Genomic DNA, 26124 nt, shown 5'->3' on the forward strand with positions numbered 1-26124 from the left:
ATCATTGTTCAGATGATGCAGTTTAAAGGGTAATTCTTGCACTAATCAGAGTTGGTCTCATGATGCCCAGCTTTATTGGCCTTTAGCACTTCACACAGAGACATAATTATTGAGACTATGAAGCCTGTTTTTGTGTTATTCGGAATAAAAACTGATAACAACTATATATTCTTACAAAAAAAAGAGCCTTAATATCCGGTGCAACACCAAGATGAACCCATGAATGAAAAACGACCATGAGGTTGAATAAATACCCCTGACAGTATTGTGCTCTACTAAAAGTGCTCTTCTACATTCATTTGACACTTGTAACTTTGCAGATTCAGATCAAAGCATTTAATATATTGTTCTGAATTGGGGACAATATGCATAATGAGTACTTTTACTAAAATGCTGATACCTTGGTAGCTACTTTTACTTGAGTAACATTTGATTGCAGGACATGTATTATAACACATTCCTACACTCAAGTACAAGAGTACTTCTCCCAGCTCTGCTATAGATTCACTCTAGCTATATAAGGTATCCTGCTTCTATCCCCGTTTACACAGTGTTTCCTGACTTGGGAAACATGGGGTTAAGTTTCCTCTGTCGAGCGTTGATCCCTCATAATGGGATGTGCCACCGAGTCGCTCTGCTGGTCTAAGCTACAGCAGGTCAACATATTCAGCGCAAGAGGCGGGCCTATTTGCTGGGAAGATGAGCTGTGGACTCAGTGCTGCTCTGTGATTTCATCGAAGAGGAGCTCTCTGACCGCCTCACACACAGACATGGTGACACGTGGATTTCTGCGGGAGAGAGCAGCCTCCGTTCAGCGGGAGGATTAACAGGTCGTCGCATGGGTGTGTATCGGCGTCCCGGGACCCGGCGATGCGCTCTTTAAAGGAAACGGGTTTCGCAGAGACATCCGGAAAACGCATCCATGCGCCACGGCTAGTCCGCATCCCGATATGCCTCTGACAACACAAAGCCTGGGTCCAAGGAGCTCCCATAAGAAACCACACATGCAAATCGGCATGGGTGCGTCAACACGGTTAATTCGCTATATTTGCGGATGAAGGCGTTGGACCTGTGCAATGAGACAATCGGGAATTGTCAAGTAGACTTTATTGATAGGCTGCGTAATTCGACAATATGGCTGATCAGAGCAACATCCAGTCCGCCGCCTCCAAGAGTATCCGGCCTTTTAAATCCAGCGAGGAGTACCTGTACGCCATGAAGGAGGATCTGGCGGAATGGCTGAACACCCTCTACGACCTGGATATCTCTGCGGACTCCTTCATGGAGGGGCTGGGGACCGGCTGTGCTCTGTGTCGGCACGCCAACAACGTGAACCGCGCCGCGCAGGACTTCCAGCTGGAGTACCCGGAGGCTGCTCACTCCATGAAGCTGCCGTCCAAAGATGTGGGCTTCCAGTCACGCAATGTGGTCCCCGGCTCGTTTGTGGCGCGGGATAACGTGTCCAACTTCATCAGCTGGTGCAGGCAGGAGCTCTGGATCAAGGACGTCCTCATGTTTGAGACCAACGACCTGGTGGAGAGATGCAACGAGAAAAATTGTGTTCTGTGTCTGCTCGAGGTGGCGCGACGCGGGGCCAAGTTCGGCATGTTGGCCCCCATGTTGATCCAACTGGAGGAGGAGATCGAAGAGGAGATCCGGGACCAGGAGAGCCTGCGGATCGATGTCGAGGAGCCGGCTGAGCAGAGCCCGCCCAGCAGGTGCTTCAGTCGGAAGGAGAGCAGTCAGAGTAGCAGTCAGAGTGTGGAGCAAGAAGAGGAGCCGGACCCAGAGCCCATCATCTGGCCGCAGAAGAGGGTGCTGTGTGACATGAGAAACTTGGATGAGTTGGTAAGTTGAAAAGATAAAAACACAAGCCTCTGTATGGTATTACCTGGTTTAATTATCCTGAATAGTTGCCTTCATAAAATGTATGAATAATAACTGCATTATGAATCATGAAAGTCCTCTTAGATAGTTTGATGATCTGACAGCTTAATTTCCAGACCATTCAATTATCACCTTGTGTGAAATAGTAGCCCACTAAAGATTCAGTCAGAAGTACGTTTCAGCCGGTGTGTTTTGTGTGGTGTTGACATAATGAGGCCTCAGATAGAAGACCAAGTTCTCCAAGAGTAAAACACAAAAGTGTCAAAAGTGAAGCAGCCCCTCAGAAAATATCACATCAGTGCTATGAAGAAGGAAGGCGCCTTATAGATTCCCTGCGGTGTGGGTGTGCATCGTAACTTTGTTTTGAACTGTGCTGGTAAATTCCTGCTCACCTCTAGGGTCGGCGTGTGTTTGACACCCAAATTCTTTGCTTCTTATCTGAAAGGTCACAGGTCACCTCTGTCACATTTCTCCTGCATTCTTGAAGAAAATGTCCACTCAAATGTCCACAATCATCTTCGGCCTCTTTCATTTAGCCTGTCCATCAAGAAGAATCAATACCATATCCTGCCGGCGAAGGAAGATTCCTAATCGTGTCCTGCTTCTGCAGCTTCTTTATCATCACCACTAGAAATGTCCCTTTTGGCAGTTTGTAGTTAATACATTTCCTATTCTATCGAGCTCTTGTCATGTGTCCTGCTGAACTGGCTGACCTTTGCCAGGGCGCCTGACACTTCACATTAGAGAAGAAAATGTCTTGTCAGGGTAAAGCTAATGAGCAGGCAGACAGACCAGTGGTAACATGTGGGGGAGAAGTTGATATGTTCATGTTGATGGAGAGAACAATGTCTGTCTTTGGCACCAAAGCTGTGGGGAGGGTGGGGACAGTCACACTCACACTGTCTCAGGCAGCCGAGCACAGCGGCTCCAGTGTGACCTCCGCAGACAGAAATAGGAGAGCATGTGGAGGAGGATGTGCGCTGTTCGTATTCCAGACTGTCTGAGTCCCAACACTCATATGACTGAGGATTAAACCAGGCAGCTGCATTTTTAGGACAGAAAATCACAGAGCGTATGCCTGTGTCTGCTTTTCTGTCACTCCCACTGTCACATCCCTCAGCAGTCAGACAGTGACCGACAGACACGTTTGACTTGACAGATTTGGGTAATGGCGTTCCCAGTCATCATGTGTCTGGTGAATTCAATCTCTACCATCGACCCTGTCAACATGAGAATATTGCTAACATGCAAGCTGCGCAGAACAGCCCACATCAGCAACATGAGGCTCTTCAAACGAGAAACCACAGAGGTACTGAGATGAGAGGAAGCAATATCAAAATAGTACAGGCGTAGTTGTTCCAACACATCCCATCTAATGGCTTCAGCTGTTTGTGGCCCATTTATCTTTTATAGGCCAAGGCATATTTTGCTGCACACTTCTTAAAGGGATAGTTTGGATTTAGTGAAGTAGGGTTGTATGAGGTACTTAACCATAATCAGTGTGTTACTATTGTGTTACTACGGTATTATTATTAGTCGATGGTGGACAGCACGACCACAGTTTGGAGAAAAAGAGTACTGGGATGGGAGCAAAGTATTGTACAGCAGCTAAACATATTCTAGCTAACTAAAACAGCTTGTTGTTGTTATTGTATGGCTCTGGGGAATCCAAGCTAACACCAAAGTCAGAAACTAACTAATTGAGGAAGGGAGGTATCATGTTTTTGTCAATTGATTCTGGTGACTTTCAAGAGAGGGTATAGATAACAGCTTTAGTTCCTGGTCAGAATAGGGTCTCGGACAACATGGTAAAGCGGTGACAATATTGTCACTATAGCGTACAGTTAAACTGATTTGGATATTTCATGTGGTTTTACTACGTTTTGCAGCGGCCCCAGTCCACAGCAGTACATTGCTTTACTTCTGTGCCAGTACTCCTGTCTGTTTCTCTAAACTGGGGCAAGCCAGCCAACATTTACTGCAGGTAATACTGACTATGGAAGTACCTCATACAACCACACTTTAATATAATGCGAAAATCCCTTCATCCCTTTTAAATAAAATCCAGTTTTCTTTAAATTGTTTTATAAATATCTGCTCAATCAGCTAATTTCTTGCCTCAAGACACAAGACCTCTCTATTGCTCTGTCTCATTAGTCACAAGTTCATCCTGCAGAACCTCTTTCTTTGTATTTCTGTCTTAAAGGAGATTAGCGTCGGGTTATTACTAGGAACCTCATTGCTAGTACTCATACGTTTGCTAGTACTCATACGTTTCTGACAGGGAGGGAGGGTAAGAAAGGTAAAGGGCTTAGTTGTATTGGTCCACAGCTGTGACACCAGACTGTGAGTCCACTGCCCTCCGTCAAGCAGACAGAGATTTCAATACATTTCAATCAGACGACTTTCTTGCAGCAACCAAGCAGATTACATATCAAGGATAGTTTGACCCTTTTTTATATTTTAGTTAACTGATTTTCTCTGTAGAAAATGTGTTGACAACTCATGATTTAATTTTTAATATAATATATTTGTTCAACCTGTTTATCAACTGCCTCTCTATTTTTAACCCATATTATCATTAAAGAAAATGTCATCATTTGATTACCATTAACTAAGATGTGCACAGCAGCCTTAGCTTTCTTTACAAAATCCTGAATGTGAGGAAACAGATGATGTAGGGAAAACATCTTCCTACGATCAGCAAGACCGCAAAGTATTGGTATTCATATGCATTAATCAGATTTAGGAGTTGCATAGCTCGACTAATTCGTGTGTACCATCTTCAAAAAGTTTGCCATTAGTTTCTTGTGCAGCTCGGAGAGTCTTAATGAGATTTAAGCAAATGTATCTTCTTTTCTAAGTTGTTTTGGTACCTGGATGATCAAGGTAATCTTCTTGTTTACTTCATCAAGACAATACAAGTGTAGTTATAATAGGATTACAGTGTGTATCGTAACAGTCTGACTACAGGCAGCAGGATTATTTTAAGTGCAAGTCCCTATTAGGACATGGCCATTCAATAAACACAGTAAAAATGTGTCACAAATATTGCATGATTTGTCATCATTACCCTCTGCTTATGTAACAGTAAAGTGACTCATTAAACACCTAATGCAAACAGTTGATTTGTCACGTCAACTATCTGCTTGCCACACTAGGTATTTAATCTTAAGGAAGCTGTAGTCTATCCTGGTTAAAACACGACCTTATGTAAACACTCACCCACACGGTCTTCCACTGATCTGCCACTACGTGTTATTATTACTCATATCACCGCGGGATGGTTTTCCACGGATAAATTGAGGAAGTGACCGGCCTCTCATTTCCTTCATCATAGATTGAGTCATGATAAATGTTTTTTCCCACTCCTGGAGGTGTTCATATTACTATCTCAGTTGTGGCACAGACAGCAGCTGGGTCACTTTGCTATATGTCCACATCAAGTTTATCCTTTGCATTAGGGGGATTTTCCATATCACCACTAGACAGGGATTATGACTTGATTGGATATGTATTTTCCTATATGCTGCAGGCATTATAATGTAAAGAAACACGGCCATCTACCAACACAAATGACTGAAAGAATATTTTGTAGGTCTTGTAATTAGGCACAGACACAGCTATACAAGGTGACATACATGTGATCATTGAAATTAGACTTACTGACCCCTTAATGCACACTATAATTGTTTACATATTTACTGCATGCATAAGCATCTATACAATACAATATTGGAGCTAATAAACAACAGGCCATTGGAGCTTCACAGCCTTCCTTCACTCACATCCTTCATCCGTTTTCTTGCTCGGTCATATGAACTGGTTCATGTCTCTTCTCACCCCAGGCTTCGACATTCAGCCCGTGTTTAGGTCATATATGTGCGAGCCATCATTCCCATCCCCCACACGTGTCTCCGCCAGAGATGATAAAGCAAAGAGCACAACAGTATGTCTTGTTGGTGGCATTGAAAGGGGACATATGAATAGAGGGCCACTGTTGACAGCGAGGAGGCAATCAAAGGCTGACGACTCAATCAAAGACTTGGGATGGAGACACCAGCAGGGCAAAGGGGGGGGGGGGGGGGGGGGGGGGGGGGGGGGGTGGGTAATAAAGAGGGAAAATGTGTGTATTATGCCAGGCTGCTCCATTAACCTCATGGTCCAATTCATGCATTCAGGGAATAAAAAAAAAGAAGAGGAGACAACAGATAGTGTGCCGAGAGTGACTTCACTGTACACTCTGTTAAACCTGACTGGGATGATGTGACTCTGGGAGGGAGAGCTACAGTGGAGAGGGGAGCTAGAGTGAGAGAGAAAAGTAGGTCAGTGCTCTGCATTGGGCCACATGAGTACGCTTTGCTGAGGCAGCATGGCATCCTTCACTGTTCCTCCCTCCTGGGTTACATGCACTCATGTTTTTAGGGGTTTAGTATTTGAGAGGGTTTTTTCATTTTACCCTCTACACTGAAAAAAATGAAACTTTAATTAAATGTATTATCTCACAGCTTCTTATAGCTCACAGTTTCTTATGTTGCTTTGATAACTACATTCAAATATCTCTATATAGTGTCCTCACACAGCACCTTGTACAGTGATGTTAATTTAATGAGCTATTTATTGCATACTCAATGTTAATAATATCATACTTTTATATTTTGTTAGATGTAATCGACCCTTCATAGTGTATATTTGACGGATAGTCTTCCTATATATATATCTTTCACTGTCCTTATGTATACATTTTACTGTTAAGTTGTTATTTTTAGATGTTTATATTTTATGTTTATTTCATACTCCTTTTAATCTTCACATTGTGTGCAATGACTTACATGTTTACATGCTGCTGTGACGAAAGAAAATCACAAATTGGGATCAATAAAGTATATATCTTATCTTATCTTATCTTATTAGGCCAACACATTTCACATAACTGTATTAGGTTAGTTGAAAGCAATAATATTAGGTTGAACCTTAACCTTCATATCAATGCTTTCAACTAACCTAATACAGTCATGTGAAATCTGATGACATAACACATTTAATCAAAGTCAAGGTTTCAGTTTGTTCAGTGTATAGGCTTTGCTCAGAAACACTGAACACCAGATCTCACTCATCATTACTTCCCGTTATGCAGGGGAAACAGCTGACTCTGCAAATGCAAGTCGTTTTTGCATTGCATTTGATTCTCTCTCCTGATTGTTTTGCGCGATTATCATTTCATATTGTGTTTATCCGAACAGGCTTTTGTCTGTGTGGGTTGTCTGGTTATTTCCTGCCCCTGCCTGCAGCCCCCTCATGCGGGTCTCAGGTGGAGACTGTCAGGATGGGAAGAGAGTGAGGCATCCATCTCTCTAACCTCAACCGTCACCAGGAGAAGTGTTGAGTGTTTCTGAGCCTCATCAAAACAAACCCACACATGAGTTAGACGCTGGCTGATATTTAACTTCCTGTGCCGGGTGATTACACTGCGGTCTGACTGGAGCAGATGAATAATAGAGTTATGCGCCTCTCAGTCCTTGATGTCCATTAGAGTCATGTAACCTCCCTGCACCCCATAGGGCAGTTTGTCATGTGGCCAGGAGACAGGGATCAATTTTCAGGGAATGGTTTGACTTGAAGAGGAGGATGAGGCCAGAATGATGTCATTGTTCACCCTGATTAAACACACAACATAGGTTATTAAATATATAATGTATTGATTTTGAACAGATAAAGAAATACTTAAGGCTTTTCGTATTATATGCTTATTTGTTTCCTTTTGTCCTGAATATGCTGTAGATTTGCTGACAGGCTGGTCTCCTCTGTGTCTTCTCTTGGTATCGGAGTGTTATCTATCTTCTGATCTAACTCTCAGCTGGAAAGAAGGCAACATATTTCAAAAAATGTTGCGCTAATGCATTCTTGTTTTGTAATATTCTGCCTGGTCTCGCAGGGGAAGGTTTCTTGCGATAACCGACACGCCTGATCCTGAGGCATTTATCTGTTTTCCTGTCTCATCTCTCCTTGTTTGGCCTGTTGAACCAGCATGCTAACAGTCTGTAAATACATATGTTCATGATCTCTACAGTTTGTGCCCACAGGCTACAGGTCCAACATAATCAGGACTCCCTGCACCCCCAGGTTGTTTAAAGAGATCATCTGTGCAAAGGAATTTTTTCCATGTTCATTAGATGTTGCGTGGTTGTTCACAGATGAGTCTTACTATGCAGGATGTCAGGACAGTGTTTTAATGTAAGGGTAGAGTCTGATATGTGTCTGTTTCAGTGTGCGATCACAGGCTTTAGGAATGCTTACTGTGAGTAGTGAAGCAATAACCCCTCAAGTTTCAGAAACTCTCCCTCCTACCAGGCAGGCGCCCACAATGTTTTCTTGTCTCTATTTGCTTATCTGATGGCGAGGTTGTGTTATCTTGGGAAGTTTCCAGTCATGACAGGAGATCCTCAGGCTAACAACATAATCCAAGAGAAGTTGTAATTTTTGGAATTCGCCTTGGATGCACCAAGCGCCAAATCCTCCCAATTTCCTTTTTAAAAGACGATGTATTTCATCGTAAAGCCTGCAGTTGTCTCTCAGGCGGCACAGGAGTCTTATCCTGGAAACACCCTCGCGTAAATTCCTGCGGAGTGAGGTGTTTTGATGTTTAGTTTTTATTGTTGGAGTTTGCCAATACTTATCCATTGCATGACAATCATAAAAGAAGCCTGTTACCGCAGGCCAGCACACCTATGTTTGATGAGTGCAAACTGTGCGGTCGCACTTTGTTTGCTGACTCACGAGGAGAACAGACTAACATGTAAATGAATGTGAGGCTTCTTGGAGTATATTTATGAAATGTATCCCAGCCTGTAAACCCAAAACAAGACAACTAAAACAAGAACTACAGTTTGTGTTTTCACATAATAACAACCTTTAAACTTATATCATTCAAGCAAATCTTCTTTTAAGAGTGCATATTGGCGACCTTTTACATGCCTCTGTTAGGATACTGTTATAGTGTGGCATGCAAGTCCACATTTCAAATCAGTAAAGACAATGGGAAATAAAACCTAAACATTTTTATCTCCCCCTCCCATTTCCTCTCCTCATCCCCAGGGTTTGCTCAGCCCTCAGTCTCTTCCTTGAATGGCTCTTCAGATGTTTGCCGGTCAGGAAGGAAAGGAATTAGTTGACTCACACTGAGCAGATATGATGGGATGTGAGCAGTGGGGTCATTAACGCAATATGTACTGTATATGTTCTTTCACATATAGCACATTTATAACGAAAGTGCTTCTAGGCTAAAACATCTCCACATTCCTATCTCAAGATAGATACGGCAGAGTCTCAGATTAGGGGCGCGCTGTGGATTGTGTCGCATTTCCTTTCTTTTCCTCCTCAAACATCTGCAGCTCTTGCTGAATGCATCTCTCATGTGACCAAAAATGCATCCATAATTCATCCTTCAATTTTGTCCGCAGTGTTACAGCGCCACTTCCGCATGTTTCCTGTGTGACCTTGTCTCCCTCCTCCCCTCCCATCTCATTTTGGTGTGTGTGTGTGTGTGTGTGTGTGTGTGTTTTGGTTTCAGTGTGTCTTACTGTATCCATTGTTGATACAGAGAGCACATGGGAAGTGTACACATTTCATGTCAAAGGCTCCGCAGAGTAAATATTTCAAATGCCAGTGCTGCTATTGATTATGTTATTATTAAATCCCTTCATGGTTGGACTGCACATCCTGCTCAGTGTGAGACACACGAGTCCTTCACCTTCTCTCTGGAGGAAACATTATGACCTCAGCTGAACAGCTCTGGGGGAGGTTTTTTGGAAGTGAGAGAAAAGGCTTTACTATAGCGAGAATGAAAAAAAGGAGTACAGTCGAAATGGGAAGGGTAAGGCTATGTGTGTGTCTGTTGCCATAGCAATCTTTCCATTAAGTCACTGGCCGGGTTTTTTCCAAACATAGCTCGTCCACCTACTGACTGAGTGAAAGAGCGGAGAGAAAGAGAGGGAGCAAGCAGATGTAGAAAATGTAAGCAAAACAAAGAAAGAGACACATTTAGGGCTGGTCAGCGAGTGCTCGGCGGAGAGTAAAGGCTGATAGACAACAACGAGGGAGAACAGAGAGGCAGGTGAGGGGCTTAGCGCTGATTCCTCCCTCTTTAATCAGCATAGGAAAGAACGAGGGGTGCTGTTTAAAGGAAATAACAAGGTGACTCTGTAATCTTCTGAATACACGATAATGTAGGTGTTATAGGGCCACCATGCTCATTCACACAATACATGCAGACCATGTGCCTCCAGCCCTGCACACAGCAGATAAGGCTGGGAGCATTTTCCTCTAACATATCATTTGATCACTTAAATATCAATAAAATATTCCCCTCCCCGTGGTAACGGCAGCCCATACACACACAATAATGGTTATTTATCCTCTCTTCTTGTGCTTTCCTCTATCCGCTTTGCAGTTTTACTTTCTCTCCCTCCTGCTCGACAAGTGCTCATACGCCTTTTGTCTGAGAGACACGCCAAGAAAAACATCAAAGTTGTCCAATCCCGTGAGAGCCCGAGCCTGTGCAACACAGGCGGATCTGGCTCCACCCTGCAGTTGTGTGTGTGCCTAATAAGCACCCCTGACCACAGCCAGGGCACTGAGTCTCTCGATTCAAAACCCAGCTGGCAGCGCGGCCTGCTGACATCATCAGCACCAGACTGGGCTCTGAGCGCCTTCACTCCTCGGCTTATGATGTCACAACCAGAAAAATCATGTAACAGCCCCAGAGAGGGAGAGCCTACATTAGCATGTCCACATATGTATTTTGGTGCTTATGTGACCCTTTGCGGTGAAGTAGAGAACCAAAGTGTTCTGGAGGGATGGGATGAAGGCTTTTAATGTGGTGAGAGAGCGGGGCGGGGCTAGCTAACACCCAGTGGGTGCTTGGAGAGAAAAGTTTGAAGGATGATGACGCACAAAACATCCACCCTCATACACTCAGGCCACAAAGACTGCTCATTCTCACTCTGTAAAACACTGTTATTGTGTGGTTGACACACAGGCCCAGATATTTGTGACTGAACATGAACGGGGAAATGACCCGGAGTACAGGAAGGGAGCACTGTCAGATCCCCTGTCGAATGAGTGTGTGTGTGTCATATTTGTCTGCTGTGTGTGTTCAACTGATTTTCTTTTGTTCTCCTCAGGTGCGTGAGATTCTGGGTCAGTGTTCCTGTCCAGCTCAGTTTCCTATGATCAAGGTGTCGGAGGGGAAGTACAAAGTGGGAGACTCCAGTGCGCTGATCTTCATCAGGGTAGGTTCTCACCATCATGATCAGAAATATCTGTCACTGTGAGCCATGAGACTTGTCTTTGTGGTCACTTTTTAACGGTCACATATTTAGCTAAACCAGAAAAAATATGGGTGGATTATATTATTAGTTAGTATGCGTTGATCATCAGGCAAACACCGAAAAGTAAAGCAAGTTCCTACTCCCCTACTTCGGAATACACCCGTCCTCGAACTCGGTATTTTTCAACTTTCTTTGTCATAATTATAATGATTTTCTCACCCTGTTAATTTTTTTATCTGGTTGTAGCATCACAAAGAAAGACAGTTATTGTATAAGTTGTAAACAAGCCCACCACATTATATGGAAGACAGAAGGGACAAATGAATAAATATACCCCAAACAGAGAAAAACCGTTTCAAACTTTGACTTTTAAAACAACACCCACTACTATCTTGATTTTGATGTTCTTTATTCTACAGCGAAACCTTAGAAAGACCTTTTTTGATCAAAGCGTGTTAGTGTTCATGTTTATTGAAAGAGAACTGGGAACTATATAAGTCAATTTGCTGAGTTTTGTTCTTCTTTCTATGTGGGTTATAGTTACTCAGCACTTGCCAAATATCGATGTGTGGTGTTCTCACTTTAAATTGTATCTCCAGAAAGAGACATTTATCTGTCTGATTTGCCTGATTGTTTGTATTTCTTCTTTGATTCAACGTTGCTAGATCTGTGAACAAATTGACAGAAATGTTTAAATAAACCTGATTTCTTTCAGTTTTACATGCTCAGCTAAATATAGGAACTAGTTTGGCAAATGACACAGAAGGCTTTGAGGCCTGCAGTAATTGCATGGAACCATACGGTGTTGGCATATGGCATCCTATGTTGTTTCAAGCAGAGTTATTATGCAACAGATAAATCACTCGGAGCCCAGAGACCTGTACTGTAGACTCTGTAACAGCATTGTGATATATCTCCGTCATGTGGGTGTTTACAAACTAGCCCACTCACAGGACTGTACTTTTCCCACTGAGACACAATTAGAGCTTTAGGTCATTTCCTGTGTTGGCCCTTATCTTGCCTGTTTCTGCCCGACTGTTTGTCTCAGTTTCAGCCTAAGAGCTGCCACCGTATCCACTTCAGGTCTCACAGGAAAACCTCACTGCTGGAAAACAGGGATCGATTTAGTTTCACTTACCTAAAAATATTCCCCAGCTACAGTAATGGACTCGCAAGTTGTCTGAGTTTACATTATATATCTGCAATTGTAATGTTTCTTTACTTTTAGTGGCACCGATGTTTTAGACAGAGGAAGTGATATCTGAGATAATGGATGGCACGCCCCAATCTAGGAAAGCTTTTTCCTTTACATTATCAAAGGTCTGATGTCTACTGAATATAATAGGACTCACTGTAAGGGACTGTAGACAATGTTTGGATTTGAGTCTTGAAATTTAAGACCTTCCCCAACCTAAATTATATTAATTTCTGCAGCACTGAAAGGTTAGTTTGACCACAGATAACTAAATAGGCAAATCCTAAAGAATTTAAAATGGAATAATCTCCAAAAGTCATAATTAATATATATATCAATGGAATAGTAGTTTTTAAAAAGCTGACAAAGCACACATTAGCACTGGAATTAGCCACTTCAAAACAAATAGCAAACACAATCAAATTATTGTTATTTTCAAAAACGATGTAATAGGTGTTTTGCCTTCTGTCATGCTGCAGACTAAAGTGCTCGACTGTGGTGAATCAAGTATTGAAACATACACAGGATTATTCTGCTCTGCATTTCCTTTATTATAATTTCATGCCATAAATTCACATTCATGAGCATTTTACGAGCACAAAAGCCGTCATCATGGGCTGTTAAATTAATCCTGAGAGGGGATGTATGACATTTGGTAAGAGGAAAATAGAAAAGACCTCCCTCCACTTAGCAAAATAAAAAATACATTACCTCTCCTCCCTCCTGTAGTCCCTAAGATGGATTGTGAAGCGTTGAATCATTCTGGGGCCTCCTGCCTGCCTGTGTACATCCCTTTAATAGGATACACATATTTAAATGTGTCTGTTTGCAGTGTGTGTGTCTGGGTGCCACGGCCCGTCAGATTAGCTTTCCTCACAACGTCTCCGCCCTCTCTTGATTTCTCACTTGGGGTGACATTGATCATATAAATGCCCGAGCAGCTCCGAGTGCAGCCAACACACTTCCCTTTTTCTTCAGAGGGTAGGAAGCGGGCAGCCGTTTTTTTGAAAGCCAACAAAACCCTATTCAGCCGCCAAAGCTCTGACATGCTCTCGGACTGAGCGAGGGGATGAAGCACAGAAAGCATAAGGTAGATCGGGCAGTTTGAACACAGGGGGGGAGTTAATAAGGCCTCTTTGTCCCCGGGGGGGGGTCACTCCCCAGAGGGAGGAGATGCCTTCAGTCGTGGGGCACATGAGCTGAAATGAGCCATGAGCTTAATTTTTGAGCTCACCACCAAAATGTAAGAAGAAATCGGTTCAACACGCCCCCGCAATGATGACAAGCAGCCTCTTTGTCCGCTGTTGCCATAGAAACAGGGATAGGGTCTGCACTGAAGACTGTGATACCCCTTCAGTGGTTGTGAAATTAGGCAGCTAAGCAGATCTAAAGTGGAACATGGTCCCAAAACATCTATTTAACCTCCTCATTAAATATGAAATGAATAATATGCTCGTTGGATATGAAAACATGATGAGGAATGCAATAAAACAAAAATGTAATCATGCAGCATTTTAAGACCGTAACTAATTATCTTTATAGTCATGCAATCATCCCACTCCTGTTACACAAAGACGTTTGTTTATTCTGGTTCTCAGTAGCTGTTACTCCCATGATGGTTACCCCTCCTACAAAGTTAACAGTAACAAACTCATTCAAAGGATATGAAGCTATATATGTGTCAAAACCGCACCTCTATTATAGTACTGTGTTCCAACAAACTAAAATACGTGTTCACAGAGAGAATCAGAAGTGACAGCAGATGTATTCTCTATTATTGAAAAGTGTTGAAGATGGTTAATTCCCGATACAATGGACATTTACAAAATGAAAAAGAAAACGGCATATGTTAATCATACATTTTAATTGTTCTGTCACACTGGGATAACTGTTGACATATACACTGAACATTTTTTTAAACGTTGACAAATTACACATAATTGGTAAGTTGAAAGCATTAATATTACGTTTAAATAAAAAGAATAGGTTTAACTTCAACATACCTAATACAATTATGTGGAACCTGTTAAAGGAGAGGTGTCATGGCCATTTCCACTGATCATAATTCCATTGTTGAGGTATACTAAAATAGATTTATACTGTGCATTTTTCCAAACTCACATTGGTTTCTCATACAGCATCTCTGTAAACTACGTGTATTCACTGAATTTCACTCTCTGCCTTTAACGGCTCGTTGTAGCTCCAATAGCTCCAGCCCCCACCCTCCCTGTGAGCACAGTGTGCTCTGATTGGTCGGGACGTTGTGAATCGCGCTGAGCTCTGTGGAGGTGTTGTTTCCTTGTTTAGGATACATAGCGAAACACAGCCAAACTCATCCTGAGCACACACAAAGACACAGCCGAAGTAAAAACAATAAGTGTGGCTTGATATTGAGTAAGAAAAAGGTTGATAAACGCTGTGAGAATGGGTCTGCAGAGAGAATTTCGCCGCGATCCCAACTGTCTGTTATCAGCCTGCAGCCAGGGAGGAGAAATCAGCTGAGCTGCCTGCACACTGTATGTGTGTGAGGAAGTCCGTGGATTGGTCAATTTGGACCAATCAGCGGGGGCTTAACGTAACGGCTCCGGGGACGTAACGTAACGGCTCCACGGATTGGTCCATTTCGTTCCGGGTACGGGTTGACATCATGCCGTACCCGGAACGAAATGGAAGAATCAAATGGACAATGACGTATCTCCAACGAGGCGTTTTGGGGAGGTATTTTCTGTGTTAGAGTTTTACTCCCTACAGGGTGTACTTTGAGGGTTTTGACTCTGCAGACCGTTTACATGCATAAAACCTTCATAACACACAAGGGGACGGGTAATAACCGGAAAAGCATGACACCTCTCCTTTAACAAAATACATTTAATTAAAGTCAATGTTAATTTTTTTCAGTGTAGGCCAGATATTTTCTCTCACTTCAATATCACTCTCTTCTTGTTCATACTTATCACTGTTTTTATTTTATTTAGTTTGTCCCAAATCTCTCTCTTACTCGTCTTATGAAATCGTTGATGCTGAACGTCAATAAGGAAAAATGTTTATTCCTCCTGTTCCGGTTAAAGCTGTTATACTTCTGCAGTATTGTATTGTATTGTGAACGTTTGACATCAGTGATAGCAGTGATGTTATGAAACTGGTGCAGCCTGGCCTTTCACTGCTGGCACATGACGGTGAAGCAGAATCAGACAGTAAACCTGTTCCTGACATAAGGCCAGAGGAGAGTAAGCAGTTTATACTCTCAGGTCTGATAGAGATAAGCAGATCAGCTGTTTTGTCGGATTTGATGTAGTAGAGGAGTACGGCTGATGAGAAGCCTTGGAGTGGATTGGTGGGGATTGTATGAGAGAGAAGGTGGGGTCAGACTTCAGGTCACATGTCTACGCCTCCCTCTGATCAGAGCAACAGACGATGTGTCCAGTGTAGGGTCGGGAGTGTTACTCTGAAAATGTAATGCGTTACAATAACTAGTAACATGTCAAAAAATGTAATCAGTAACCTAATCTGGGTATCAAAATATAAAAGTAATGTATCCTGATTACTTTCTGTTACTTTCGGATTTCCACAATATCAAATGCAAGGCAAATAAAAACAAGAAAAAATAAATTGATGGTTTTTTACTTCAGTGTATGCCACAAACTGTAATAGTTTAAAAATGCTGTTTAAGCTTAATAGGCGTGTGGTGCAGTGGGTTGTGCGTTGGTGTTCGGATCAGGGGGTCACAGGTTCAAACCCCACTGCAGTCAGCATGTCGTTGTGTCCCTGAGACACTTCACCCCAAATTGCTCCCGTGGGGATTGCCCACAGTATTGAGTATGTAAGTCGCTTTGGATAAAAGTGTCTAACAAGTGACATGTAATGTAATGTAATACATTAATTAAAAGCAAACTTTAGTTTTGTTTAATAAATCAGGTGATGCATTAATAACAGAAATGTATTTAAAATAAAGAAGAATTAAAGTAGCCTCAATATAAATAATTAAGAAAATTCCTTCAGTACCTCTACCTATAATATATTGATTATAACACTGTTAACCTGGGAGGCTGTGGCTCAGTGGATAGTATGATGGACGAATCTGGGGGTAGCAAGTTTGAGTCCCACTGCAATCAGCATGTCGTTGTGTCCCTGGGCAAGACACTTCACCCCAAATTGCTTTGGATAAAAGCGTCTAACAAATGACGTGTAATGTAATGTAACCTGCTAGTAATGTCTATTTCTTAAAAGGTAACAGTAATCTGATTTACTTCATTTTTTGATGTAACTGTAATCTAATACAGTTAAAAAAAATGGTATCCTAATAACGTAATCTCTTTACATGTAATCTGTTACTCCCCAAGCCTGGCTGTGTGTGGTTCAGTGGAAATAAACTCGGTGCCAGCCCACGCAGTATGCCATTGTGGCTTTGCCTCGCCCGCCCTCTGACACACGGGCACAACCTTTAAAACATGTGGCTGGCAGACCCTGTTACACAACTCGAGGCAGGGGGACCATCCAGGGGCCTCTCAGATCACATCAGGCAAATTGTGTTGCTTCAGTGAAGGCAAGCTTCTGCCTGGAGGGAGTGAGGCTCCTCGGTCTGATCCTGTGGATGTTGGTGCTTCAAAAAGGAGAGGAGAGTAGGAAGTGACATATCCACCAACCCCCCCCCCTCTGTTGTATCTATCCTCTCCTCTTGGCTCCTCTCCACGGTAGCCGGGGAGCAGAGAGGACAGCAGGGGTGAGTTGTTACCATGCTAATTCACCCGGCTCCCCTCCGAAAACTCACGGGAGCCAGCTGAGAGGGAGAGAGGCCAAAAAAAAGGAGTGTCTTTCACAGCACTTGGGCTCTTTCTTATGCTACCCTACTCTGTTTAATTGCGAGTTGGCATGACAATGAACAGCCCTCATAATGGCAGCAGCTGGGGGTGATGCGGGAGGGGGGGGGGGGGAGGGAGAGGCAGGGGCACAGGCAGGGGTGCATCAAGATGTTAGGTAACACTGAAGACCGGCCAGCCTTCAGTGAGCTGCCCCACTTGTGGAATTTGCATTTCCATTGACTTGTGCAGTGTGTGTGGCAGCGCAGTATATCAAAAGGAGTCGCTTTTTTATTTGTGCATGAATGTGGATGTTATTCTCTGTGTATCTATTGAAGCCTTGTTTTCTCTTTCTATCCCCCAGGTCCTTCGTACCCATGTGATGGTGCGTGTTGGAGGGGGCTGGGACACATTAGAGCACTATTTGGACAAGCATGACCCGTGTCGCTGTGCTGCTTTCGGTGAGGTCACTTCCTGTTCCCTGTCAGCCCCTTACAAAACCACTTCATTGTTGTGTCTGACTGTTGTATAACTCATTTAGGATCACGACATATGATTCACCTCTGATGTAATACGTTCAGACCAAGAAACAAGAAAAGAAGAAGTAAGATTGCGTAGAAGTCTCTGAGAAAATGATCCTAATGAAGTAATATTGTGAACTGGAGTTTATGGTCTTAATTGTTAGTCTTCATAAACATAACATGTTGTTCATTTTGTAAATGATGGTCCCACCTAGATTACATAGATGATAAAGCAGCGTATGCTTTAGGTCTCTACCACAGTGCTGTCTTATCTGGGTGCTCTCTGTGTTTTCGTCTTACAATATTTACCCTTTTACAGTGTTTTTTCAGTTTATGAAAGGTAGTTGTAACATTTTGGACGCGTAAAAATGTTTAATTAAGCATTCAGTTGTACTAAGTTTCCCCCCTCTCCAAAAACCAAGATGGCATTGGCCAAAATAATTAAAATTGCGACGCCTTAATGCTAAACTCAAGGCTTGAAAACTATAGTCTACAAACCAATAGTGTAAATCCACTTCTTATATGCAGTGTGTGATTCAGACTAGGAGCAGATACTGGCGAGGTCAGCAATTTCTTGAAATACATTCTCTAAATGAGACCTAGAAGCAACGGAAAATAACCATCATTTTTGATATTCTGTCATTTTGCACTTTGTACTACCAGAAACAATCAGTCTTTTTCATGCAGATACCTAACCAATATTACATCCAGCCAGTAAATATAAAGGCCTCCAAACGAATGGTAAAAGTGGTGATGGCATGAGACGACCCTCTGCCCTGGACAGCTGACACTGGCTGAAATCATAATTGGTGCTACATTTATAGACCATAGAGTATTAGGTGATTATAGAAATATGCCTTTTGTGATCTATAAATGTTCTCTCTAAATGGTGGGATCATCTGCATCTCTACGGTCGGCTCGTATCACAAATTAGGGTCTTATCTATTTCTGGTTCGGGGAGGCATACACTATGTTATCTGATATTGCTATCTAAGAGCTTGATGACAAGGGTGTGTTAAGCTATGATATATATTTCTGGACCTCTTAAAGACGTTTATCCTTTGTGATTAAATTAGACAATGTGGCTACGAGGTCTGTCTTGCAATACGGCACGATACGATACTATATGATAATACTTTGTTGTCAGATGAATTTTTCTTCAATCGCAGAAGCTTCATTTGCAACATAAAACAAGGACAAATATTAAAACACGATACAAGGAAACAAACATTTAACAAATCATCAAAATCACTGAAGAGAAAGACCCTCTATCATACCTGGGATTTAACTCTGTATTTCATTTGAGGATTGACTGGTGCACAAAGGAGTGCTTCAGTCTAACGTTATTAAATCCTCGGACCCTGTACCTTTCTGATTTGATGGTAACAAATGTGTTATCAATCTGTCTCCACAGCTCACCGCTACCACCAGGCTAAAGCCAGTGGCCAAGGAGGTCAGGGAGCCCACAGCAAGTCGTCCAGCGCCCACTCCTCCCGCTCCACCAGCCCAGGACCACACTGGCGAAATGATGGCATCGCCCCATACAAACCCCCCGACCGGCGCTCCCTGGAGCCCCCCTCTGCTCCGTGTGCTTCTTCCTCCTCCACACGGCCCGGTCGCTCTCAGAACCCCTCTGTTCCCCCCGCCGAGCGCGACTCCAGTGCAGCTCGACCGCTGCTCCCACGGCCGCCACGAGACCGCTCCGAACCCCGACACTTTAATCCTCTCAGGTTCGTGCGTCTACACTAGTGTCATGTTCAGTGGTGTTAAGTAACTAAATACATTTAAGTACTGTACTTAAGTACAATTTTGAGGTACTTTTAACTTACTTACTTCCATTTTATGTTACTTTGTACTTCTACTCCACTACAATTCAGAGTTAAATATTGGACATTGCCTTTACCAGCTTGATAAAAACATCAAGGCATAAATAATTATAATCAAAACATATTATATTTATGATTCTGAAATGTCCAAATGTGCATAATGAGTACTATTCGTTTTGGTACTTTAAGTATATATTGATGCTAATCATTTTTAACTTTTAAGTAACATTTTGAATCCAGAATTTTAACATAGTATTCCTACACTTTGGTACAAGATCTGAATACTTCTCCTACCTCTGTTGATGTTACAATGAAGAAATCAATCTCTCAAAAGTAGCCTGGCAGGTCAACGCTCAGTAATTCCTTTAAGCCCTTTTGTGCCCACAGAGGACCAGACACACACCACACACACACACACACACACACACACACACACACACACACACACACACACACACACACACACACACACACACACACACACACACACACACACACACACACACACACACACACACACACACACACACACACACACACACACACACACACACACACACATAGGCCTACACAACAAAAACATGCCAGGAAGCCACAGATTAGACCAGAGCAGATTTATCTAATCTCAGGTGACATTGCCTAGATAAACCCGTCAGCCTACAGCACTTTCCAGTGGCTTCAATGGTCAACAAACATTTACTCTCCTCTCTTTAATACATTTACGTTAAATAAGACTATCCACTGTCTAAAGAAGGCTGCGATTCTGTTCGAGCTGTTGCTCAAGCTTTTCTTCTCTTGTCTTGGCCAACAGATGGTGTGAATTAGTTAGAAGCCAGTGACAAATGAAACCACAGATCATTTTTCTCTGATCTGCTTCTGAAGCGTCACATCAGAGCCAGAGTAGTGGCATGTTAAGGCCACTATAAGTACTAATATGATATATAAAGACAATCTGTTCTTCGTGTAGCTGGTAAAAGGTCAAGTTGGTCACATAGTTTCCCTATATGTCAGAGAGTGAAGGCGCCATTGTTTAACACAATTAAGAGATGAATGGCGGTTTGCTTTGGCTTGTAGCCAATATGTGGCTCATTTCTGTATTGAGCGATGGCTCAGACCACACGTCAAAGCAACAGCTCATTCGAATTAACCCTGTGTGGGCGGGGCATCCCATTTCAAGTGCGCCGACTAAATAAACACTAATCTGATAACTATCGCTAGACAACTGTTCACAGCTAACTAGGGAAGTAGGTCAACAGGTGGGCTTCATAAAGGAGTGTAGGCAGGCCTGAAAATAAACATATTTAATATCTGATGATAGCTTTACAAGTATGGTGTAATTAACATTCATTCACGGCATAATCTAGGATATAAATAAAAAACAACAAAATCCTCGAGGAAAGAAAACACAGGATGGCAGCATGCCGTCGTTTCTAAGTTGACTCACCCATCTTTAAATGGATGGAACAACTTAAAGAAACATTTAATATATTCTACAATAATAAGTTGAGAAATATGCCAATGGCTGTTTTCTTTGAGACATAGATTTACCCTGATAATATGTGACAGTGCAGTGTCTGGTTCAGTAAAGGACATTGCTATGGATTGGGTTTGGGTTTGTGGTGTTATCATGAATATACATTTTTATTGTTCTCTTCTCTTCATTCTAGGAATAAGGATACAAAGTTGCCAGTGACGAGACGTCTGTCTGGAGACAGTGACTCCTCTACAGCCTCCTCTAAGGGAGGAGGAGGAGGAGGAGGAGGAGGAGGAGGAGGGGGACGGTACCCTCTGGGCGGGGCCTCACGGCGATCTGGTGATGAGGTAGTCCTGCTCGTCAATCGCAAGGAGGGGAAGCACATGATTGAGAGGTCTGGAGATCAAACCTCATCACTGCGGACCCCCCTGCCCCGCGCACGCAGCCAATCCCGGGAACGTCCTGCTCTCGCTCCTATACTCAAACCGAACCCCCCGCAAGGATCCGCTGATGGATCTCGAACATCCCGCCCAGAGAGGGGCCGCTCCACTGGAAACGAGGGCCCGAGGAGACTCCATGCGCCACGTTCCCACAGCCAGAGTAAGTTAACCAGCAGGACTCGATCTGGTGATGCCAGCCCGGGACCGGCTTCCTGCCACAGAGACCCTCAGCCCCCAGACCGACGAGAGGACCTCCGGGCCAAACAACTGCCCCCCTCCTCTCCCAGATTAGTGGGTGGGTTTGCTAAGAGGCAGTCCTCCTCCTGCTCTAACTCACCTATTAAAGGGGTTCAGAACAACAACAACAACAGCAGCCCCAGCAAGAAGATCATAACTACTCCCAGACCCCCTGCCCCTCGCTCCCCCTCGGTAGGAAAAGGCAGGATTCTTCCGCCGGTCACCTCCGGGGGTCGACGTTCACCTCACTCAACTCCCCGCAACTTCCACCATCACACTGCCCGCTCCCCCCGGACGTCACAGGGACTTCGTTCTGCTGGTCGAGGCCACCATAAGAGCTTGTCATGCCTGGAGCGCCCGGACCCCGAGGAGGAAGGACCGGGGCTCGGCTTCCAGATGCTTCCAACACTAGACCCCCAAAAGGAGCAGGACCTGTATCGCAGCTTTGAGGCTGAGTTTCTGGCCAATACACAACAGGCTAGAGGAGGGTCTTGTAGAGCCCCAGGAGGAGCGAACCTTCAGGGTGCCGGGACACATGTAGTGCCGGCAACCACTGATCCTAACGTCACTGACTCGGCCTACTCCTCTTCTAACTCCTCCACCTCCTCCCTGAATGTGGGGGCAAAGATAGGAACACTGCCTGACCTTAGGGAATCCAAGAGAGCTCATCCCCGTCACTTCCAACTGGAGGACCCCTTAAACGTACTTTATGGAAACAATTTTGGAGTACCTCACAACGGTGGTCAAGGAGAGCCTGAGCACTGGGGGGAGCGGGGAGGGGGTCTCAAGAAGCTCCCAGCCATCTCTAGCTCCATCGAGGAGAGGGAACCTCCGTCTTCACTGCCTGGTCTTGGAGACAGAGACACACTGATGAACCAGGTCCCCTCACAACCTGCTTTCCACTGTAGTAATATTAATGGAGACCATGGAGGCTTTCCTCCTACAGGGGGGCTGAAATGTCAGCAGGGTCAGCTTGGCTGGGGCACAGGGCCTGAAGGAGATATTCCTCCAGAGAATCACCAGCCAAACTTACCCTATGACCTAGAACATGGTGACGGCAATGACGACCTCCCGCCCCCAGAGGCTTGTCCGTCACCTGTGCTCCTCCCCCCCTCTGGGGACTGCTCTTTCCAGGATTCCTCCAGTGAAAACTCATCCATGTGCTTCAGCCTGAGTGAATCCCAGTCTGAAACCCCCCCACCATCTTCACCTATTGCCAACGGGAACACTGATGCAGAAGGGCTGCAGACTAATAAAGGGCAAAAGAAGACAGACGGAATGGCCTCTAACTCAAAGCACAAACTGAGAGGCAGGATGCAGCCTCGCACTGACAACAGGCCAGAAAACAGCCCCTCACGGATCCCCACACCGCGCAGCTTCAGAGATCTGCAGACTCACGAAACGTTTTCCCCAAGCCACACTCCTCCGCTGTCCCCTCAGAGCTCACGCTCTACTGGTCGCCCGGCCACATGCAAGGGCCTCCACCAGGCCTTCGCAGACATGATCCATTCCCGGCCATGTTCCCCAGCCATGGTTAACAAAGACTGCTCCTTCCCTGGACAGTCAGGGAGCCTGGACACTGAAGCTTGGATGTAGCACAGGTGACACAGGGGGTGTCATGAACTCTGACTACTGTGTAAAAACTTAAGATTGGGCCATAGACTGTTTTTACTGCATGTCTAACACTCCTTCTTTCTCACTTAGTTCCCCCCCTGAATAACTGCAGGGGGTTCACATTGCTTTTATGTTGCACTCAAGCCAAATTATTTATTACCAAAGGAATGGTCTTTAAGATTACTTTCACTGTCATTTTAATGTGTGCATGGGGATGCTTTTGCCAATCATAAGGTGTTTATTTTTTTATTTTTGCAAAGACACTTGTGAAAGTCTCATGGTTGAAACAGAGAGATTGAGAGAGAGCATATGTGCTGCCATGTGCCCCGCTGAGGGGCATGGCGAAGTGCCAGGGATTTAAAGCAGCAACTCTAAACAGTGTAAACACTAAACCTTCAGACAGATGGGATGGCTCCCTCTTGTGGTTTGCCACAGCATCTCTGCTTGCCTTGGTAGTCAGAATACTGGTATGATGACTGTGATCTTTTTCAGTCTCTTAACATTTGACTCAGTATACTCACATTTACAATATAATAACCGTTAACATACACATAGGTACCCCCATCATCCCTCTGACTGTATGAACACTACTTGCTCAACCAAACCCTGTATAGTCGTCTGCCGTTATTCATGTGGTATGTCACATTTTCGCATCAGTTTTTGTAGCTGTGATAGATTTTGTTGTTGTTAAGGTGTCACAGGTTTTAAAGATTATGTTTAATGCAGTAAAACATTTTAAATTGATTCCAACTTTTAAGTGGATTAAGTGTAAAAATATGAGGAGCAGTGAAGGTTGTGTCTTTGTCACTGAAGCAGAAATGTTGGGATTTCTTCCTCTGACCAAACTGTACTCTGGAATACAATGCTACATATATACAAACGTCAACGGCTGAGGAGAATGAATGTGTAAATACATGTCGATGTGCTCACTGATAGATGTGGGTATTTTGTATATAACAAGGCATTGAATATACAGTTTAATGTACATATTCTCTGTAATCAGTTCTGTGCTGCCTTAGCTATGCAATATTGGTGTTGGAAATGCCTTGACAATTCCCTTTGCCTTAAAATGTATTCACAGGTTAGTTTTTGAATGTTTTTGCGCAACATCACTAAGATCTATTCGGTAACACAACATTGCCATCATTATTTCTTTATGATTATAGAAATTGGAGAGTTTAGGTGTGAATGTGGAAATAAGTGAGGAACATTGCCCATTTTAATTGTACATTATTCGTAGTCTAGGTGTACAATTCCTGACAAAGATATATAATGTATTGCCCTGAATCATGTTGGTATAATTGAGACACAAGAAGCCAGATAACCTACTTAGAAGATGGATTTGAAAGACTCAGCTCAATCTATGGTGACATCTAGTGGCTAAGGAACAATATGTTTTATTCACAGTAAAATTATGTACTGTTTTAATGATTTTGGAATGGTATATGTTTGTTAATAAGAGCCAATATCAATGCTAATAAGGGGAAATTTGATGGATGAGGAATGACTTTGACTTGAGTGTCTAAATGTGTGCAACAGTGCATGAATAATAGATACTGTAACTGGATATGACGGATCTCTTGTGGAGCTCATGCACAAGAGGATGAGAGGTCAGAGCCCTGCGACAGTACTTCTGTTTTTTGGTAATAACAGGTGTGGACTTTGTAAAAATATATTTGAAAGTGGAAACGTTTGACTTGTTGTCAATTAAGAAAAGTTGGTGATCATTTGTCTTTCTTGTGTTTACGATGATAGATATCTCCCTGAGAGATTTAATAGAAAGAACCAGTAAAAAAAAAAGAAAGCTGCAACATTTGTGGAAACCATCTTTTTGCAGGGCACTGACACAGTAAATAGGCTCGAAAGCAATGAGAAGGTGCATATGTGTGTACATACAGTATGAGAATATGTTGAGAGTTGGAGTGAAGAGGGAAGTAATGTAGGTCTAATTTATTTATTTATGAAATTAAGTCTCTCAAGTTACATCTGTGTCCCAAATATGATAATGAGCAGGAAGTTTAATCTTAATAAGGTGGAGCCAACTGATAAAAAACTCAGCAATTTAAGTATTTTTTCCCAACAGTATACCGTAGAAACATTAGAACTATTGCAAGCTATGGTATGAAACAGACAAATCATCTGTGGGTTGCTTTGCATAATTCAGAAACAGTTATTAGATTTAATGCAGACTCCTCATAATTTATGATTAAAGAAAGCCACATATGATTACGGACTGGTTATGGGTCTCTTCCGTACAAACAGATGTTTTATTTGAATTGTTTTTAATTTAAATATGTTTTGGCTTATTTTAAAACATTTGTGTTTAGAGTAATTGGTCAAATTCAAAATGTGGTTGTCAATTATAAAAAGAGTGATTGTACATTATCAGCTCTTTGTCCATGCACAACTTCCTGAATCTCTCTCTGCTTCTCTCAATCCCTAATCAGCGAAATCTGAATGTTCATGATTTGATAATTTCTTCTTTGCTAATGTTACTTTCACTACAACTTCAGTTAAATGTACAGATTGCTTGGTATTGTGGAATTTGTATGTATGAAATAGCAATACTGCAACATTTCACAGTTTTTTTGAAGTAAAAAAAATGCTGTCATGTTGTTCTTGTAATAAAACTTTTCCTCTGAAGTTCATGACATTTCTCTGATCCATTTTTCATGTCAAGCTTCGGTCACAGCGGGGTGTCAAACCGACAGGGATGGGATTATGGGGATAGTCATGAAGTGTCTGTTAAAGAAAAGCCACTAATCTGAACGTGGATGATGACTATATTATTCATAATGTACAATG

General features: G+C 43.1%; 1 protein-coding gene across 1 annotated transcript; it reads left to right on the forward strand.

Moving 5' to 3' along the window:
* The first annotated feature begins 687 nt into the window (after window positions 1-687).
* On the forward strand, window positions 688-25967 carry gas2l1 (growth arrest-specific 2 like 1). Its single transcript, XM_034148495.1, has 5 exons — window positions 688-1848; window positions 11070-11177; window positions 17572-17668; window positions 19143-19458; window positions 21222-25967. Exons 1-5 carry the CDS (start codon window positions 1135-1137, stop codon window positions 23299-23301), a joined length of 3315 nt encoding a protein of 1104 aa, XP_034004386.1. The 5' UTR covers window positions 688-1134; the 3' UTR covers window positions 23302-25967.
* Window positions 25968-26124: the final 157 nt, after the last annotated feature.

Source organism: Trematomus bernacchii, unplaced genomic scaffold (assembly GCF_902827165.1).
Source record: "Trematomus bernacchii unplaced genomic scaffold, fTreBer1.1, whole genome shotgun sequence".
Taxonomy (NCBI): Eukaryota; Metazoa; Chordata; class Actinopteri; order Perciformes; family Nototheniidae; genus Trematomus; species Trematomus bernacchii.

Coding starts and splice junctions, on each gene's coding strand:
- gas2l1 (XM_034148495.1), top strand. CDS start 1,135: ATGGCTGATCAGAGCAACATCCAGTCCGCCGCCTCCAAGAGTATCCGG. Junction 1,849..11,069: donor TGAGAAACTTGGATGAGTTG/GTAAGTTGAAAA, acceptor TGTTCTCCTCAG/GTGCGTGAGATTCTGGGTCA. Junction 17,669..19,142: donor GTGTCGCTGTGCTGCTTTCG/GTGAGGTCACTT, acceptor CTGTCTCCACAG/CTCACCGCTACCACCAGGCT.